The sequence below is a fragment of the Brachionichthys hirsutus genome, chromosome 7, assembly GCF_040956055.1.
Source record: "Brachionichthys hirsutus isolate HB-005 chromosome 7, CSIRO-AGI_Bhir_v1, whole genome shotgun sequence".
NCBI classification, from domain to species: Eukaryota; Metazoa; Chordata; class Actinopteri; order Lophiiformes; family Brachionichthyidae; genus Brachionichthys; species Brachionichthys hirsutus.
In genome coordinates, this window is record NC_090903.1 from 11,106,300 (window position 1) to 11,128,138 (window position 21,839).

At 44.1% G+C, this 21,839-nt stretch overlaps 1 protein-coding gene across 1 annotated transcript; it reads right to left on the reverse strand.

Annotated features, from left to right (window-relative positions):
• Positions 1–951: 951 nt before the first annotated feature.
• Positions 952–5,147, reverse strand: ndnfl (neuron-derived neurotrophic factor, like). The gene is made up of 3 exons (XM_068741762.1): positions 4,969–5,147; positions 3,113–3,240; positions 952–2,396 (listed from the first exon to the last, which is right to left on the reverse strand). Exons 1-3 carry the CDS (start codon positions 5,145–5,147, stop codon positions 952–954), a joined length of 1,752 nt encoding a protein of 583 aa, XP_068597863.1.
• Between the last annotated feature and the right edge of the window lie 16,692 nt (positions 5,148–21,839).

A 21,839-nucleotide genomic window follows, 5' to 3' on the forward strand; every position in this document is an offset into this window, starting at 1 on the left:
TACTTTTGTTATATTAAATTTCCCTGGAACATGTGAAGACTTTCCTCTAATAACCAAATTAATAGTTTCCTCTTAATTGAATGCCATCTCCAAGGTATGACAACGCATTTTAAGAGCTCAACAACTTCAAATACAAATCATTATTTTCTTATATTTTCATGATTACCCTTCAGATCAGGCTCTCTGAAATGTAGTCAGGCTACTTTTTTGTGCCAAAACAAACAAACATATTAGCATTTCAAAATGAATCAGTCCTTATATATAACAGTAAAAGGGTAAATTACCCTGAAAACAATTAATTTTTTGTACATTCATCTCTTAGTCGAGAATGTACCGATACCCTTGTATTTATTGTTGTGTTTGAAGCAGCACAAGAATACATCAAATACAACGAGGCAAGTCACTATTTTTCAACGCTTCATGCGAAAGCAGAACACCAAGTTACACGCTGACTTTGAACTAAGCATCTGTATATCCCACCTTCCTGTACAACATGGACTAAGACTGTACATTATGCAGCTACGGAGATATGCATTGCAAATCCCGCTGTCCCCTGATGCTATCTAATTACTGTCCCATCTGTTTCTGTTGTTTATTTGGCACAATCCCTGTAGTTGTTTTAGTGTTGATCTATCTGTTATCACAAGGCCTGGACAACTGCCATATCATTATAAGGATTAACAATGAAAAACAAAAGCACATAAACTGAACTCTAAATGCTATAAATATTTTGCTGGTGTGCAGATCATACTCATGAACCTTTCCTTCTTGCATGAGTTTGAACATAACCACTGATTCTCCAGAGGTTATAGCTCCTTGTCATGGTAACCACCTCTCCCCAGCAGACAAATGGCTTTGTTTTCATGATCAGTTTTTTACAGCATGTCCATAGCCAATGTATTTTGCCCTTAATTGGGACAGTATAAAAATCCCCCTATATGGTGTAGTAGCTTAGCATTCCTTTCTGGTCTTCACCATCTTGCTGGCATATTTGATGGGGATCCCCCAGCGTCTCATTAGATAGACATCAAACACATAGACCATCCCAGGCTCCAGGCCCCCAATCTCAGAAGTAGTAACAGCCCGTCGGGGATTCAACTCCTGGAAATACTTGCAGAGAACCCTCTCGGTGTCAGAGCGGGACTCTGGTCCCAGACAGGGTGTACTTAGATCTGACGCCCCCCTGACCTCGCCGTCATGGTTTTCAAGCTTTCGTCGGTACACGCAATACAGGCTTCTTTCCTCTGTGCCCATCCAAGCCAGGGTGACGCTGTTGCAACCGCGCAACCGGTTGAAGGATTTGATCTGTAAGGTGGAGGGCAGGGACGGGACCCCCCTGCGGTGGTAAGCTGATGCGGTCTGCATCTTGACTGAAGCCATCAGTCCTCCAGGGAGAGCTGGATCTGTGGAAGCGGAGAGGTGGCCTGTCCCTTCTCTCTCCAAGTGGATGAGATAAGACGGACTTCCCTGAAGCCAAATGTGTGCCAAATCTCCCCTCACAGCCTGAGAAGTCAAAACCAGACCTTTACTGGACACGGTAACCCTGATCTTTTCAGCGCCACCACAACTCTGCAAGGTAAGGAGGCCACTCTGCTGCGAGCCCCGAGGACAGAACTCGAAGAACTGCTCTGATTTGGAGTCCCTATCTTTGAAGGTCACCCACCTGAGCTCCCCTTCTCTGAGCGTGGTGATTGCCATCCGAGCCTCCTCATGTGTGCGAGCAAATGTCCCCTTATAAGCCATGCTGGTCCCATTCAGCCTGTCCATCACAAAGACGTCAAAGTAATAGTGGGTTTCGGGTAGGAGCTCCGAAACAGTACAAACACTCTCTGTTCCTTTGCACACACACGGGAGATCAGCATACTCATCATCGAGGGACGAAGGAGGGCTCTGGGGTTCGGGATCAGAGTCCCACTGCTGCCACCACCACTCTTTCAATATTGGCCACGCCGTCACCCTCCTTTTCCTCTTCTTCTTTTCTTTTTTCTGCTCTTTCTCCTCCCTCGCGCTCTCTCGCGCGGCACACAGACTGGGGTAGTTTTGCTGGCGGTTGACAAGCACGCAGTAGTCGTAACTCTTCTGTGTGTGCGGGTGGCTGGTTATGGAGTCGCTGGGCGCCCAGCTGAGGGTGACGCTGGTCATGCCGACGCCTAGCGTGTGAACTTGAGGGTCAGCTGGAAGCAGAGGGAAGGCGCCTGAGGGCCCGAGGCCTTCGTGGAGACGCACTGTAGCGCGAGTGTTCTGCTGTTTGGAGCGCATCCTGACGATGTAGATGGAGGCGCGGGGGTAGGAAGGACCTTCGTATGTCTCCACTGCATTGCCTGTAAAGCTGTGCATTTTCTGTTCACTCCCCGGACCTTGCCACCACACCTCTGGCATGCTCTTCTTGCTGCTCCCTGCAACAACAAAAAAAAAACCCATAGGAACCACGAGTTCAGTCCATCTCAGCGAACTCTCTGCTTTAACAAGTGACTGAACTGCAAAAGTCTGTAACTATACTTGTAGAACGTAATGGTTGCAAAGCATAGGACAACAAACAACTGAGCACAAAGAACATGACTGCCATAAGATAAACTCCCAAGCACATCATAAGTTAAGAAAAAAACGAATACATAAAATGACAATTGCCACTTCACCATCGGTCACCACTATTTTCACTCGCATATAAAGTGTCACAAGGAGACACACTTCACTTGAATGACACTTCTGTTAATGTTCTGTTAAATTATGCTGATAAGAGGATGTAGAGTTAAAATAATATATGTCTTAGCTCCCTAAGAAAGAAATAGATAGGAGAAAATTGTTGGAAAAAAAAATACAGCCACGTTTATCTTTATATAAATGTGATGTAACTGCAGTGGTAAAATAAGCTATTTATACCTGATAATTATTATTTATATACCCGCTGTCTGATCACTTGATCAACGTTTTTATATATTGTGGTAATACAGCTGTGCAAAGTTTTTTTTTGAGATTAGAGTATTTGCCCTCTTTGAAATCCCTACGTGTTATTTGGTGATAATAATACCTAATTGATCATCTTGGCTCAGCATAGCAACCGTCGTCAGGCTAATGTGGTATCTAATGTGGTATCTGCTAACGGCTCACTCACAGTGCAGTTCACTCTTGAGGGGTTTGTCCTTCAGCGTGCGGGCAGACAAGCTCCATTCGATGGGGAGGTCACATGGGCTGACGGTCACCGACATCGCTGGCGCCTTCTTCTTCAGAGTGAAGTACAGCCTGTGGTGAAAACGCCGAAGATAACCACATAAAAATAAAAAAACCTGTCAGATTCATCAAGGGGAACGCAGAAAAAAAGATAACATCCTGCTTCAATTCAGCGGCAAGGTCACGGATAAGAAGACGAGATGCCTGCCAGTGCTGATTGTGCAACATTCTTTCTTCTTTTTTTGGGGGTTGATTTGCAGATTTAGTCAGCTGGCTGTAATTTTCTTTTGCAAAAGCTTGAAAATGTCAATGTTACAGCTGCAAAAAAAACTTTGCATTTGCTGTTCCCTGCATGCGTGCCAATCATAATAAAGCTGCATTGGCAGTTTCAGCTCTGCCCGTTCGCTGAAACCTTCAAGGATCTTGATAACTGCAGAAACTATTACGGTATGTCCATGTTGTGCTTTTGCCAGTTTACATATCAGACACTAGCAATTTAAGGGAAATCAAACACCCGTTGTGACATTTGGTGTCTCTTCTGAAATCAAACACCCGTTGTGACATTTGGTGTCTCTTCTGAAATCAACCACCCGTTGTGACATTTACTGTCTCTTCTGAAGCCAAACACCATCGTTACTTGTTCTAATGCCACAGTTAGTTACCCTTCATGGAATGAAGCAACTGCATGGTTAATTCTGAATAAATATTTGTTTTTCCCTCTGTCATTATTCACGATTCTGTGCAGATGGTGGTTGTTTCCAACAGTTGTGCGACGTTGTCATTCCCCAGGGAGCTTTGGGGCTCATTTATAGTGATTCATTTCTGAATCAGTGTTTACTCTCTATAATTTGCATCACCCAGGTTTTTCAGACTTAAGCACACTAAGAGGCACTTTTTGCAGTTTAAACACCCAGTTTTTGGCAGCGAGCGAGCACTGGCACTGCTGCGGAAGGTTCAGTCCAAATGGGCTCTCTGTACTGGTGCTAGAATCAGTTCATGGGGCTGGTGACTGGCTGTTGGTCTGGAAATGGACAGATCTGATGATCAGGTCTCATGGTTGGTTTATTCTTGGCCTTCTTTGAACAGCAATTTTTTTTTTTTTTTTTTTTGCCCTATATTTGCCTTTAGCAAGAATTTTACTTGTTTCAAGGTAAAACAAAAGTAATCTTTTATTTGAATGATTCAATTTGAAATAAATTCCCTTGCAATGTATAAAAACGAACTAAAATTAACTTCTAAAATTCTAAGTCTTTAAAATGATGATTTTTCTTCAAAGACTAACTTTAATCGATTTTTTTTAATGTAAATAAATTTTACTTATAACATCCATCAAACAAACAAAACACAAAAATATCATGGCTGCAGTTTCTTTATTTGATAGTGGAATAACTATATATTGAAACTGAACCAATCAACGATGACAAGCAAGCCAAAAAAAGAACAAAGAAATAAATGTTAGCTTAGGTTTATATATTTCACAATTCACAAGCTATCAAGCAGTTTAATTAAAATGAGATCATCTAATGGTTTTATTTTAGAATTAAAATGGCCACGAGTTTTACTTGCTGACCCCAGTTTCTTTTTTAATAGTCTGTCAATTTGAGATTGTAGCTTAAAGGATGTCAGAACAACACAAAACAGCACCACACAAACCTGTACTCATATTTCTAGTCTAATCTTTGTGCTCAACATGAATATAGAGATGCTGGGCAGAAAAATGGCCGTAGCTGTAAGGAATCAACAACAGGACAACGCATCCCCCCCCCCCCCCCCCCCCCCCCCCTACTTCCTATACCTTACCTGCGGGTTCTTCCTTTGTGTAGTGTTATGGAGATGACCTTCCCTTCTGGTAACCACATAGTCGGACGGAGCTGCACCTCGTTCTCAGCCACTAACGACGAGTGCGCCTGGGCCCAAGAAGATCCGCAAACCAATGCCGAAGCTGCGCCCAGATACCAGAACAGGGAGCCGAGTGACATCGTTGCTTCCTTTTCTCGGTCTCTTTCACTCCTTCTGCTGTCTCGGATATCTCCCCAGCTCTGGGAACACACAGTGGAGAGGTCAAACCCATCGCTCAATGGTCAAGTGACCTTTGGTAACACATAAACACTTGGACTGCTCCATTCACACTCAAGAGCTGGAGCGGCTGATGATTCAGTGATGTGAAGGAACTTGCTATCCTAGTCAGACAGAATTATTCATGCAGGGGGAAAGAGATTGCCATGCTGTATTACTCTGGGATGTGTGTGTGTGTGTGTGTGTGTGTGTGTGTGTGTGTGAGTGTGTGTGTGGTACAGCTCGGCACTCGCTGTAAAGAAAACCCGCCCACCACATTACTTTTCAAAGTGTGAAGTGGGTTGCTGGTATCACTCTGAAGTCGATACCTTTACATCTACTTGCCTATTCTTAGTCTGGGACTTCAAATGGGTCTGTTCTCCAAATATTTCTTCATTGTGGGTATTTTCGGCAATTTTAGGGAGAAAATGAAGCCAGAAACAGGCAATAAAACAACACCTGGGGGTGCCCTGATGCACACCAACCCGCATACTTAAATGTGGAAAAATCTTTTCTTGTGTTTATTTCCCTCTTTCTTTCTTGTGTGTATTTATGCATGTGTCTGTGTGCAATTTATTGACAGTGGATAGGAGGATTAAATCCCTCAGTGTTCCCCTTTCTCCCTCGGAGAAAACACATCTGTTCAAAGTCACACGAGATTCACAAACACACTCCCGGCTCCCTCTAACAAGGTGTTTTATGTCATCGCTGCGCCCTGTGGATCAGATCACAATCACAGTGGGAACAGGAAGGCAGAGCTACAGAAGGTACATCTGAGTCTTTCGGGCCCCGGGATGCTCCGAGATCCAAACTCACAAACCGTCGCAGGGCTACAAAGTCACACAGAGGCGCCTGCTCATTATCCTGGCAAAGAAAGAGGGGAGTGAACGACCCATAAAGCTCTAACGGAGAGACATGCAGCGGGAGAGAGGCAGATTGAAATTGAAATGAGGTGGGGGGGGGGGGGCAGCCGAGGAAGGGAGGGCTGTGGAAATGGAGTGCAAGAAGAGGAGGATGTCGGATCCAGGAGAAATCAGAGGCGGGGAGACAGAGAGGGGAAAAGAGGAGAAAGTGCAATAATTAGGGGGATTTAAAAAATAAAATCTGGCATTGGAATCAGAGGAATGAAAACGTTGCTTTGCTACTAGGCTCGGATTCTATTTGTTCGTCTGTGTTTTAGCCGGCCGCATGAGGCCGACTGCTACTTATGAAACCCCCATGTCGAATGGGTTCTGATGTGTCACATATTAACAGATGGCTGCACAACCTCACAGCCCCTCTCAGACACCCCCTCATTCAATCCTGATACATATGAAGACACACACACACAAAAAAACTTGGCGGGCTCGTGTCTTCAAAACACACCCGCTAATTAAATATGCATATGGATTCTCTGCAAATTATGGCCAGCTGAATTTTCATAAGGCGAAACCGGGATGGATCTTGCATGGAAAGGAAGCCTGGTGAAACTTAACTACCGGCCTCTATAAATAAATGCACACTCCCCTTTAAACACAGGAGCTCCTGACTTTGATGGTCCTGCTCTCTCTCTCTCTCTCTCTCTTTTCCTTCCAGAGAGTTTCCTCTTTCCGTTATGTTTATCCCGCGCCGTCAATGGACTGCATTTATCCTGGTTTCAGTTTTAATTAAAGATAAGCTGCCCCCCCCCCCCCTCTCTCTCTCTCTCTCTGCCTGTCTCTTTCGAGCTGCTTTCCTTTTCATTTAGTTGATTCGGGCTCACTTTCAGAGGGACGGGTTGAGTGCCGTGCTCTCTGCCTGCACGCCGTGTCCTCCATCTCCCTGCGCTCTGGCAGGACCATCTGCCTTCTGTTATCTGTGGGCAGGGACAGATTAAATGGCATGCGGCGGTCCCTGTAGACGCCATCTACTGCTGTGGTCAGACAAATAACCTGTGGTTCATGGTGGGCTTCCATGGGGTCTGAGCATTCAATGACCCTGGATCTTAAGCATTTTGTTTTGAGGGGTTCTTTTCGACTTTTTCGCATTTCATTTTTCCAGTTCATTTTTGACTTGCATCGTGCACCTGTCTTGTACGTTTCTTTTGCACACTAATACAGTATAATCTTTAAACACTTTGTTCATGTGCTCTCCATGGCCCGATATTAATGGAGTTAAAGGTAGTCAGAGAGAATGAAAAATACACAATAAAGAGATGAGCACAGTCTTTAAACATGGAAAGAAATGTGGTGCTGTCAGGATAAAACAACATTTTAAAAGTGCCTGGCCTGTTAAAAAGAATCCTCCAGAGACTACAACCCCCCCCACACACACAAATATATAACTGATTCAAAGAAACAAGTTGCTGACTTACGCATCTCATTGAAAGAGGAGACGCTGACCCCCCCCCCCCCCACACACACACACGCGCTCTGCAAGAACAACAACGTACGTGCATGCATCTCTCTTACCTTCCTCCAGCGCACCCTTCTGCTGTACACAGAGTGAGAGATGGGATCAAATGAGAGAGGGAGTGAGGATGGAGGAGGAGGAGGAGGAGAAGGAGATGAGAGCTGGTCGTGAGGAGAGGAGGAGCAACAGCAGGTTGTTGCCGGGTGTTCCTCTGACTCCTTCTCCCGTGGGGTGCTGCTCGCTTCCTATACTTCAGGTCATGTCTCTTCAGGGCTCAGGTGTCCACGTCAGGGCCGTCCCAGCTCCTGTGTTGGCCCCGGTGTGGTGTAGGTCTCCCCAGGCACCCTGCTCACCCCCCCCCCCCAGTCCGTGTGTGTGGGGGGGGGGGGGGGATTCCTTCTGCTAAACACAGTGTGAATGTCATCCAGTGAATGAAACCTGTGCGCCCTCTTCTCTTCTTGTTTCCTCTCTTATCCCTCCCTCCTGTTGTTTGCACCCGTTTCCTCTCTTTACATCCTCCAGTTGTGAACTGACCTCACTTGCAATTCAAATATCCTCATATGCGATTGTGTGTATGAATGTGTGTGTGTGTGCTTTTTCTATCTGTATGCGCAACCTGAGAGTGAGTGAAGGAGTGTGAGGGGGCTAGTGGCGTGTTTGCTGAATGGGGGTGGAGATGTATGGTGGTGGGGGGGGGGGTTGTTGAGAGCGAAGGCGAGGTGATGTAAAGTTAAACACATTAGCTGGCTGGTGCGATAGCATCTCTGTCAGGGGAGAGCTTCCACTGTCTGTTAGAGGTTATTCTGTCTTTGCGTCCTTATCCCTCATTCAATCAGAAGCTGACACCCCCCCCCCCCCCACACACACACAGTTTAAATGGGTCTATTATCAGACATAATAATACATTTGGGGTTTATATTTAGTTCGCTGGTGGCCTTTAATACAAATTAACACTGTCCAGTGAGAAACATTTGTTATATTTCCCCCAAGAATTGTGTGTGGATGAGCAGATTGTCGACAGACAGCTTAGTTGCTTCTTGTCTTTGTGCACAATGAAACAGCTTGAGCTTCATATTTAACGGATAACGTTCTATCCGCACTACTTTTTTTCTCCTCTTTTGCTGACGGTGCAGATTCTTCTCATATATAAATCGTTGTTTCTGTGTCTTCAGTCTTGCTGAAGTTCAGCTCTAGTCTGCTTCGTTAGCTCATATTCAATTGTGGGGGGGGGCGAGTGAATCCCCCTCTCCATGGAGATGAGATTAAAAGCATGTGCTCCTGCATGTTATAGTAACTGTATGTAGCAATAAACTGGAAGCCCCTCAGAGAGACGCTCAGAGTCTCTGACCTGCAACCTTATTAAAGGCTTTAGGTCCTCTAAGTCTGGGTCAAGTGTAGATCTCGGAGGCTTTTGAGGGCGGATGGGGGTACTTCAACATGGGGCTATGGAGGTCGCTCTCAATGGGACCCACTCCATCCAGAGGGAATATAGTCTGACCACAGGCTAAAATCAGAGACACTCCCTCTCTCCATTCCTCTCTCTCTCTCTCATCTGCCTGCAAAGTTACTTCACATGAGGAGAAAAATGGATCACTTCTGGCCTTTTTTTTTCTTCAGCGAGGACACTTCTCTGTGGCCGGACTCCTTCAGAGCCACCAGAGTTCCTCGCCGTTCCTCTGCTAGCTGCTTTTGAAGGCTGGATGTTGATTAACCTTTTAAGACATTAATAAACACATGAACGTTTGTGCATGTATGCACTGCCTTCTTATCTCACTTTTGCAGGATTTTTCTACTCATAAAAAATTGCAATAAAGTATTTTTCAAGACTGTCAGACCTCAGATTGATGCACAGACTTGAGCAAAAAAAAGAAAATCACACACATCCTCCCCCTCCCCACTTCACTATAATTATGAGTGGCCTGAATATTTCTTTTGATCCAGGGGCTCCCCTCTTCTCGCATTGCCGTTTAATAATTTAATGACATACGGTCACCGGACAAACTCCATCTCCACAGAAAGCGATAGAAATGGAAATTTTCATTTCGCAAAATCGCATGAAAATAAGCTGCAAAACTGGACTTTTCATCTGCAATTGGTGTCTGCTTATAAACCATGCATAATGCAGAGGGCCGCCTTTATAACAATAGTGTATTAAATATCATAGAGGTTGGGGGGTCTTATGCTGCATGCGTTCAATGCCACAGTTAGTGAGGGAGAGACATTGGTATAGATAAAATGGACGCGAGGGAGGGACGGAGAGACGTGTTGACAGAAATCTTTATTTTTAACAACGTGCCATCACCGTCCACCCATCTGTGCTGTCAGAGTCTCTTGGGAATGTGGGCATGTGTTACATGCAAGCAAGCAAACACAGACGAGATCAGCACCCTAAGGAGGAGGAGGAGGAGGAGAACAAGGTTAAGGAAATGGGAAGGCCACAGGTATCTCTCTCCTCTAATATCGGATTAAGGTGAGAGAGGAGAGGAGTATCGGAGTGAAGGTGTGTGTGTGTTTGTGTGTGACAGGAGAAAGTAGGATACGGAGGATCAATCTGCAGCTGTCCTCTCTGTGTTTAAATGTGGGAGTGGAAGGAGGCGGGCAGCGGTAATGGGATAGAATCTATTATCACAGGAGGAGGAGCAACATGAAGACATGGCAGCTTTACTTTGTCTGAGGAGAAGATAACTATCGTAGTTTTTTATTGTCTTTATTTGCTTCACAATGTAAATGTTTTCATTATGAACTCACTTACCTACCTTAATTATTTTCACTCGATTCTTCAATTGCTTGACTCTTGAATACGTTTTTCATATTCAAGAATGACTTACTAAAGCTTGGCCCGTTAGCTCAGCGCTAACATGGCACTTGGATGGAAACACCAGTCAAACTTGGCATTGCAACTGTGGAAACATCATCCATGCAAATGTCTCATTTAAATCTGCGTGTGTGAAAGTGCAAGGCTGCTGCTATTTTCCCAAGTTCTGTGGGAATAAACTAGTGGCGGCTGAATAAACTAGTAGCTGCTGCCTTGACATTGATAAATCAGTCTGTCTGCTGCTATGCCACTGAGCTACAGCAGCCTAGAGGTGCAGACTAGAGGTGCAGACTAGAGGGACAGCCTAGAGGTTCATACTGGGCTTTGATCGAGTTATGCTTTTGGATGAAGGGAAGAAAAAGGACAAAGGAGAGACTTTGACTCATGGAGTTTTCTTTCACACTGGAGAGTCAGGACCGACAGCTAGCCATGCTTCACGTCGTTCATCTTCAGCCAGTACAGCTCCGTACATTTTTGACCTTGGTCGAGGTGTTCCGCTCTGAGATGTTGTTTTCTGTCGGTTCTAAAGGGAACATTTGCAGCTTCAGAATCGCCTTTCTTTCATTTCTTCTTCTCCTCAGTTCCTCCCACTTTCTCAGCCATCCCTTCCCCCTCCCACTCTCTGTTCTCAGTCTTTCTCTCATTTCTGATCCATTTTTTATGCATTACTCCGTCTCCATTACTCTCCACCAGTGCATTACTTCCCCCACATCTTTCACAAACACACTTTATCCTCCTCTGTCCTGCATTCAGTCGGTTCTACTTTTCTCTCCTCCAGTGCATCATGATACTTTCTTCTACGCCCCCCCCCCCCTTCAGTCCCCTCTATCATCCCTTTGTCTCTTCTCTAGTTACGTCATCTGATGCTGAGTGTTTCTTTTCCCCTAATCTTAACTTCCCGTCTAGGTTTTCATTCAGTAGACATCACACTGCACTGCCTGTCATGTTTCCTTTTTAATTGGCTACTAAGGCATAGGGATTTAATTATTTTTGTAAACTCTGTTCTTTCACAACATCAATGTACAAACGCGAGCTAATGCTGCCGATCGCTTCATCCAGAGAGATGTGTTTGTCCCTTTTGGGAACACATTTGAATGCACAGACAATCATCAACCTGTCAGATTTAATGACACGATAAATCACAAAATTACAAGCTGCAATACAAAGCCGAACAAATGAGCTGTGTGCAGCAATGCCATCCCAGAGCGTCTAAATCTAATAAAGCCATTATGCTCTTTTTAAGTGAGTTCTTTGGATCAGAGCTGGAGTTCACGCCTGTCTTTCATGTCAGAGGTCGTTCGCTTCGATTGAAGGGCACAGCTTACGGGAACCCATCCTCATTGCTGTGGATAAAGCAAAAGGCAGATCATGTTTGGTTTGACACGTGTTCTGAATTGTTAAACAAAGCAAAAGTACTCATAGAAATTGACTTAAATGATTTGAAAATAAATATGCTTTTTCTTTTTTCTTTTTCATTTTTAACAAAAAAACCCACATTAATAATAAAAAACAAATAACTAAAATAAATCTTATTACAAGGGCGGACTATGGAAGCACTTGATGGCTAAAAACTTTTAATCTTACGTTAAACTATATGTGCACAATTGCATCGCTACTGAAAAATAATGCTTAAGTAGAAATACATTTGAATTTATAGCACTTTTAAGCCTGAAAAAAAGCATTATCGAGCAGCAAATATTAAATTGTGCTATTTCAAAATGTATTTTCTATGATGTGACGCTATACTATATGGTTGACAAATTCACAAAGAATAATAAAATGCTCTGTTTTTAAATACATTTTCTAGTTTGTCAAACTAAGGTAGAAGAATCACATAACAACAGAAAAAACAAACAAACAGGAAAAGGTTGTCACTAACACATGAATTGGTAGAACCAGGCCTCGGAACGATCCACAAGACGGGAAGTCCACTTCTTCTAGAATCTAGGGTCACTTTACTGTTCCTGTTGTGGTCACATGACCTGCAGGCACAGTATAACACATGCTGTCCTCAACACATGACAGCAACATACAACAGAGCGATCACAGCAACTTTAAAAACCTCATGCACAGAAGGACATATGTTTATAGATACACACAGAAAACTGCATCCTCAGGTATGGAAAGGATAGCCATTGTCTTTCAGTTCACCCTGCAGCGTTATCTCTGAAGGGTACTCTTTCAATTTGTGTTAATCCATGGGCAGCGGGAGACACAGCGGGTAATAAACATTATCATTGCTGGGAATGGCTTGACATTGACACAGTCAGCCATCCTCCCACAAAACCTGTCACTGCGGACTGGCATGACAAAAGGGGGTTGGGTGCAAGTATGGAGGGATGGTGGAAGATATATGGAAGGCGGAATGGACGAGAGATGATTGAAAACGAAGGAGGGGTTGGTGAGTGCAGCTGTGTGTTTGTTGAGGAAGAAATGCACAGAAGGGTGGAAAAGCAAAGTTTCTCTACGGAGGAGTGAGACGATGAAGATGTGGAGCGGCCTTGAGATCAAAGGGGACAAGGACAGAGGAAGAGGATATTGGCATGCAGGATTGATAGATGGATGGCGTGCAGAGAGAACAGCATGGTGGGAGGTGCAACATTTTTAACCCGTGGTGCTACAGCATTCACTGTAAGAGGAAGAACAGATCTACTAGCATGCTAACAATGAAGTCTCTGTTTTACTTTGGAATTAATGTAAGAAATATCATTAATACAAGGGGGGTGGGGGGGATGACGACACATATGTAGTGTTTTAATTTGACTTCAAATCAGTGTAAGTCATATTTCTATTTCAAAAACAAGGCAGACATCGATCTCCTCTTTATTCACGCGAATAGCTGGTCTTCAACGTGTCGGCTGGGAGGATATGAAGTTATTCCTCCATTCATTGAATAATTTAGTGATTATTGACCACCTCCTAATAATATGCAGTGAGTTTGAACCATGTCTTATCCCATGGATGACCACACAACACGTAGCACAACCTACTTTCCACCTAAAGTGGTTTGCTATCATTGATTTCTGGTGCGATGACCATGCGGCAGAAAGATGGTGTCTTGTGTCAGAAGCAACTTTATGTGGAGTGTTTGGTTACGCTGGGGTGAGAGTGATGGTGGACTTCTTGGATGTTGATTTTATCTGCATCATCTTTATGCGAGGCCCTCATTAATCATAAATCAGAGCCACCTCTGTGCCCTTTTAAGTTTTAAAAATTAAGCAATAAACCCACCATGGATGTACAAGTGTGAAGACTCAGGAGCAGATACAGGACGATGCTGAGGCTCATGGTTCACGTTGAGTTATAGCATGGGCCATAAGAGGGAACTGAAAAATCTACCTGTAAAAATGGAATCAATCAGTCTGATCTTTTAGTGTAGCTGCGGACGCTATCCACATTGAACATGTGCCTGACTGGAAAAGATGCACAAATTTTCTTTTCGGATCCAGGAACCACAGGGCTCAGCTTAACAAAACCCTGCTTTCCTAATGGAAACATTGCATTTCCGTCTCCCACGGATTCATTTACTGACTGTTGCTGCATTTCCGGTCATCCCACTAATGCAGATGGAAGTATTGCAGCTCATTGAATTTCAAGAGAACAGCGTATTGAATGACACTCAATGAGCTTTAAGTTAATGAAGACACAATCAAACAAGTCTCCTACTATCCCAGAAGAATAGAAACATCTTACCGCTGTCGCTCCTCTCTTCTCATATCGCCTTGTTTTTTGTCTTCTTCCTCCCTTCTCTCTCTGAGGGTGTATTCTTTTATGGCACTCTGCAGCAGGTTTTACTTCTCCGTTTATTTGTTCCATTTGTTTCAGCTTTCTTGCCTTTTATCCCAGCCATCATCTCTGCTCTTCCCTGTCTGGCTGGATTTATTCCCACCACATGAGTTCTTTTTGATTTTGCAGGTGTCTGACCTCAGCTTTACTTGAATAAACTGTGCAAATGAATGTTGCTGAAGTGAAAATGTAACGGAGAGTTATACGAGGAGAAAGTCAGAATAAAAGGAGAGGGGGTGTATTTAGGAGGGGAAAGATTAGGGTTAAATGCACTGATTTAGCACTGGTCCATGTAAAGTTACAGCAATTAAAAGGAAATACTGCCCTCTAGCGGCTGCATTGGTCGGTAACATTGCCGCTGGATGGCAAGGCTAAAATCACCAAATGCACTCAGGTTATTTCTTTGTTCAGTTTTATTCTCCATCAAGGGTTTCAATTTTATTTTCATTTGCTTTATTTCGAGAAATAATAACTTTCTCGAGTATGTCCTTGGGTACTAAATATTAAATGGAACAAAGATAAATATGGATTAACTAATCAATCAATAAATAAATGATTGGAGGGAGGCTAACCTTTAGGTAATATCGTATGTGTGTTGCGTTATTCTATATTTGTTTTGATTCACGGTAGGATGGATTGATAACCGCGAGCCTTAAACTTAAATTACTGTGCATGTGTTTGTTTGACCACCTGACCAAAGGTCGGGAGGCGGGCGTTACACCGTTACAGCTAACCTTCGCACCGATGGCCACACGAAACTCATCACTTCAACTGCAGTCCATGGCATAGATAGAACATGAAAATAGAAATACAGAAACAGTACATCTATCTATCTCAAGATTCAAGATTCAAGAGTCTTTGTTGTCATTATGTTAATGTCACCAAGTTTTGTGAAGGCTCACTATCTGTCTATCTGTCTGTCTGTCTGTCTATCTATCTATCTATCTATCTATCTATCTATCTATCTATCTATCTATCTATCTATCTGTCTATCTGTCTATCTGTCTATCTGTCTATCTGTCTATCTGTCTATCTATCTGTCTGTCTGTCTGTCTATCTATCTATCTGTCTATCTGTCTGTCTGTCTATCTGTCTATCTGTCTATCTGTCTATCTATCTATCTATCTATCTATCCATCTATCTATCTCGAGCGTGCTACGTCACAGCCCAGGTGACGCCTCCGAGCTCCGCCCCACCGGGGCGACAGGCCAGTGTTGGGATGATGGACTTGCTTTGAGAAGTTAACCCGCACATCCGCGCTGCTTCTCGGCTGTAGCGGTGACTCTATTTACCGGACCAGCGTTTGTTTTTGTTGACATGCTTGTTGGCTCTTTGTTTACGTTCGTCCCTTCGTTTCGAGAATAGTTTGTTCCGGTCGTCGCTGCTGACACGTGAACGAGCGGCTCAGTGATAGCGGAGCTCCGGGATTTTTTGTAGTTTTTTTTTCTTTAAGCCGTAAAGTGGGAATACTTCATGGAAATGTGAGGCTTCCACAACAGTTTGTTCTTTTCCCGGTAGGACACGAGCAGAGGTGATCTGCGTGGGGCAGAAATACGCGTCCGTCCGTTGACCGAACCGGAGGAACGTCAGGAAGGACTGCTGCCCCCCCCCCCCTGCATGAATGACCCGCAACATGCTGTCATTTTCAACACTAAGCAAATGGACTGTTCGCTGATCCTTGAGCTTATAAACATGCGCTTGACGGTATAATGTAGGTAAGTGTAATAACGAGTCACGTGTGGAGTTATGATGAAAAAAAAACTTACTTTGTTCATGTTAATGTTACGAATGTCATTGCTGCTTATATGTATATATATATATAATGTCATCTGACGTCACAACATCGCCCCTCACTGTCATGCCCACCGTACCATGAAACAGATTGGGCAGGCCTTTATGTAATAAGCATATAAAAATAAATTATATATATATATATTTGGCCAGGCATTGCGCACACAGATCTCACCATGTGGATAAGATGGATAAAAAAAAAAATATATATATATAGCTGAACAATTTGTATAATTGTAGATACATTCTTATGTTAGTATTTGCTCATGAGATGTTAAAGTTGACTGAAGATGACTCTCACACCTTCACATGCTGCCCAGGAGTTCCTATTTTACCACAGGTCTCACACCATGTGATTCAGCGACGACTGAAGTTGCTGTCGGTCAAGTCTCATAACTGTGTGTGTGTGTGTGTGTGTGTGTGTGTGTGCCATTTTAGGCTGTGATCTATTACAGCCCAGACAGTACAAGTGCCATGGTATCAACATGCCAGTACACATTAGGATAAGGCATGACAGATTGACCTTAGTGTAAGTGAGAAGGACACTCTGCTGGAGCCCCAGCGTTTGGGTGGGGTTGCATTCACACACACGCACACACACACACATGCAAATCCCCGTGTGTGTTCCTCAGACACCTGTTGGTGTCCACCTTGGCTGAGGGTGTGTTTACACTCTGATCCCCCCCCCCCCCCACCCAAGAACAGCTGAATGTCTCCACTCTGACCCCGCCCACTAATTACAGTTCAATATGATTTTTATTCCCAGCCTGTGTCCCCACTGTGTGCTCCTGTTATCAGTGCCAGTGTTATGCGGGAACAAACATGATTTTCATTGCGCTGTGACGGCGTGCCGTAAAGCTCCTTAGTGGAAACCTCCAGAGCGAATGACGAGAACCAAGATGAGTTGTTCGTATGACAAGACCAGGACTGTCCCCAGTCACTCTGTCCCCAGTCACTCTGTCCCCAGTCACTCTGTCCCCAGTCACTCTGTCTCCAGTCACTCTGTCCCCAGTCAGCTCTTTGCTTGAGGATAAGGCTTGATTGAATTAAACGGAATTGTAAGTTCTGTGCTCCACTGCAGTTTTTGCTTGATATGATTTAATTTTTAACCCCCTGATTGGAGTTTTCACAGAAACCACCGGAAAGAGCAGTGCCGTGCAGATTAGGTGCAGATCGTAGAAAAGAGTTAGACCTGAATTTCTTTCTCAATTTCTTTTTTTTTTTAAAGTAGAAAGATATTTTTCTCAAACTGAACTGATTCCATGAAACGATTTGGGGGTCAGGCAGCGTAAACCTGAAACTGAATGATCTGTCTCTCCTCTATTTTCTCGGACTTTGTTTCATCCTGATGATTATCGATTAGGTTGTGTATTTAAAATGCCTAGGAATTAGAGCATATGAGACAATCCTTTGTGGTTTTAGTTTTCTTTTTCTCTCACTTGTTGATCTCAGCTTGATTTAACTTTGAGTTTCCCCTGATCTGCGTTGTCCCCCGCTCTCCCTGCATGTGGTCTATCATTAGAGCTATTCTCAGCTAACCACACATGCCAAACCTCCATGCGTTGAAACGCAATCTCTGATGGAGAAACGCAGGCTCAGAATTTGACATTGACTTTAGCAATGCACTTCTACAATCAGGATATACCCTGGGGTGGGAAAAATGCCAGACATTGTTTTACTGTGTGACAGATTCTCATGCGTCTAATATCAGGAAGAAAAGGCAGATGAACACTGGGGGAAACTTGTGCTTGGAATGTGTGACCCAATTTTTAACCGCTCCGCTTGTTTCTGATTTGCAGGCTGTTTAACGGCTGCTCTCTGTTCTTATAAATAATATTCTATACAATGCCTTTTATAGCATGCTGCTATTTCTGTTGGACCAGGGGTGGGTAAACGTTTTTACTCGCGGGCCACAATGGGTTCTGAAATTTGACAGAGGGGCCGGGCCAGGAACAGATGGATGGAGTGTTTGTGTGAACTAACATAAACGACATGTTAAGCCTTTTACAGGAAGCATTACAGGGATAAGGTAAAATGAATGAGGTTTAGTTATAATACAATGTAATTTAATTATATAATTTGGACAAGTTCAGAGGGCCAGATTAAAAAGGGCCGTATATGGCCCTCGGGCCGTACTTTGCCTATGCCTGTGTTAGACGGTCCTCTCCTCATTGGCCAAAACGCGTGTTTGCACTGTGTGTAGACGATGCCGTGTAGTAGAAACGGGTTGACTCAGTCGTTACCCAGAAGCCTCCTGTGGTGACTGAAAAGGTTACCGTCCTCAGTGTCGGACACGCTTTGGGTATATTCTCCTCCAGTTGCTTCAATAAAGCTAATAGCACTAAATTGCATATGAGGAGGGCTTTCTTATTCTCCCTGACTTCACATGAGACGGTTTCCCAGTTACTATTTAGAAAAGTACCGCCTTAGGTAATAGCAGAGCGTTGTGGGGGGGGGGGGGGGGGGGTCATTTGTGAAGAGAGACATCTTGACGGAGCGAATGCAAAGGAAGGATGTAGAGGAAAAGATGTAAGCTGGGAAGAGAGGAAGCAGAACTAGTCACAAAGGATGGATCCAATAGGAACACGATCTATTAAAAGCGTATTATTTAGACCGCTTCACACTGAGCTTCGACTGTAAGAACGCTTCACATGACAGCCTGTAACATGTAGAAATGAGGAAGCTGCTATCTTAGGCCATATAGAAATAAACACCCAATAAACCGCAAGCAGTGTAAAATGAAGGTCAGTGCGGAGAAACGCTGTTGATACAGCAGAGAGGGTGATGTCATGGTTCTGGTATATGGCTGTGAAGGCATGTGGCTGGCCTTTAACGCTACGTGTGACTCCTAATCTTAGTTTCTGTGTGAAAAAAACATGCTTCTAAAGACTTATGTCCCACTTAAGATGCTGAATTCACTGCATAATCCTACAGATGCGCTTGATCTTTACACGACTAAAGACCCGGCACTACGGTGAATGTAATGTTGCACTATTACGGCTCATATAGTGCACTATTCTCACCAAAGGTAATGGATGATAACAGGTTTGCTATGAAATTCCTTTTAGAGATTGTGTAGTCAGTTCATGCAAATGATTACATCATAAAAATGTAACCACTCCTGTAGGGATCAATCAATGTTAGGAAATTCTATTGAGTGAAATCGGATCAGACTTGGGATCTGCCATCTGCTGCCATCCACGTTAAATGGATCAAATGATCTCGCTGATGGTGACTGACATTTGTGCTGTTGCCTAGTGACACTTTCTCAGTTTGACCAATCTGACCATGTTACTGAGCATCACACCTCGGAGAGAACGCTCTCTAATAATGATCCTTATGGTTGAACAGATGTTTGCTGGTCGCGGCGAGCAGCAATCCTTCGGGGTAAGACTTTCTTTGCGATTGTATGCTAAATTACTGTGGCTCAAAAAACTGACTCTTTGGTCAAACTTTTCTTTTTCTAAGTCCTATTTTCGTGACGCTTATTGCTGGTTTAAGTTAGACCGAGCTGTAATTGATCAAAGGTTGTGACACCTATAAACAGGAGATATTGAACTGGCCATGCTTGCGTGGTTTTTACTGACGCTCCACAGAAAACAGTTGAATAAATGTACTGCCAGCCATAAAATGAGTGGGGGGGGGGGGGGGGAATTTAATTTACTCTGAATCTTTAAGAGAACAACAACAACAACAAAACCTCACCTCACCCCCTCATGAGCAGCTGAGTACACGACGGTGACGGTGGCATCATGTGCGGCTCCTGAAGCTTGTGATTTTCTTTGCTGGATTTTTCCAGTCACAAATATCCTACAATAGTCTTTTCATCTACCGATGTACTGTCCCACGTGCATAGCGCCCCCTTCCCTCCTGCCCTCTCCTCTCATCGCATGCTTAATGGGGCTTTTGAAAGATGCCCCATCAAATATTAAACACACCCATGGATCCCACTGGTGTCTCCACCCACGCTACAACGCAATAAGAGAGCCAGACGGCAGACGGCTCGACCTCTGAGGAGTGTCTTCGTGTCTCTGTGCTCCATCTGATGGACGTTGCCTTACTTTTCAGAAGTCGACTGGAACAAAGTGCCGAGTCGCTCCGAGGGTGAAGCTCTGACCTGAACGGCTGACCAAGGGATTAAAAAATGGCTGGACCAGAAAACATAACATCACTGCCTTGAGGTAATATGTTCTATTCTCTTCAGTCAGAATGTTATAATCAGAAATGCAAGATGGATTGATGTGACGTCGTGTTTGTGGCGGTCCTGTGTGATGCAGCAGGCAATGTGTACACAAAGTAATGTCGCTGATCGTGGCACCTTAACTTTCTGTTGGGTTCTTGCCATTTGATCTACCAGAATCAGTACACAGGATTAAACAAACCCTTTCGTGTTGTGTCGGTGAATTAGCATCCATAGGCATCGGTGCAGCTCAGCCAAGTATTGCTTTCACTCGGTACACATTAGCCTAGCGCCAGTGTTGCCTTCATCTCTGTCTCATTCTATTAGCCCGCTCTAATGGCACTCTTGCTAACCTCTTAAGGGAGAGCGTTGTGGTCGTGTGCGGCCTTGTCCAGATGTCCGCCCTAGTTATCACTCCACTGAGACACTGGGCAAAGCCTATGTATGCAAAGCTGCTCTTTGGACCTGAAGCAGTCGGTGATGAGCTCAACCCTTTTGTTTTAGAATCATCTCGGCAGAAAACTGCTCTGAGATCATAGTTTTGTGTCCGTGTTGGTGAATTGCCTTGAGGATATTTTGCACCTAAGTGAAGCTAGCTGGATGACATCATTGGGCACTTAGACAGATGTAATAGAACTATTGATCGAGGTACGTTTGGCACCCAGAAAGACGGATGCACCGAGACGGAATCAGGGAGGCACCGATGAGAAACGAGATGATCCGTCCATCCTTCTTATGTCCCAGTGAATGAAGGTATATACACTCCTTATCAGTTCAATGGCATTTTTACACGCTCTATTTCGTATAGAGGACACGTGTTTTGTTATATCCAAATGTTATTGTTTTCTCTCTTTATTCTGAAAACTGCTTCACAGAGAATATAATTAGTTTGAAATAAAGCCAATCTTAAAATGCAATAAAATACAAAAAATAACAATAGTGATATCTCAGAAGAAAGAGATTGTACAAAGCCTGAACAGTGATTAGGATCAATGAGTGCTGGGGTGTGGGTTGTGGGGGGCTGCAGGATAAGGGATGCACTATGTAGGACACCTCTGTTCAAGTCCTGCTTTTGTATCCTGTCCGTGTCTGTCCTCTTCCTGCTGAAGACGGCATCTCTGTCATGTTTGCACACACAGTTCAAATGTGAAAGCTTTGCCAGAAGTGCAACGAATGACCTTATTCTCGCAAATCAGATTTTTCAGCCTTCCCGTGTCTCTGCCAGGTCATTTCTGTCTGGCTGTCCCCCGAGTCGGAAATGAAGTGAGGCAAAACAGCCCCGCTGGCTGAACGACAGAAAGCACTCGTTCTCTCTGTGGCAGATAGAGATGGCATCTTGCTTTCCTGCTCCGTTTACGTTTCGAGCCATGTTTGTCACCCTGACTTCAGTTGGACGGAGTCTTCATAGACTGTTACGTTATTCATTCTTTTGCAATAACAAGGTTTCATATTGTTATCCTGGTGGTACATCGTTGGCCTTGGTTAACAAGGGTTTATCGCAGTCCTTGCACTTGAAGGCCATGAAGCGCTGGGATAGGGTATTTATTTACAAATGCTATTCCATTGGGGGGGGGGGGGGGAATCCGATCAGATATGAGCATGTGACAGATGGCTTGCACGGTTCACCTCTGAATGTGTGTCAGTCAGTGAGCATCTTATCTGTTGTTTATTTGA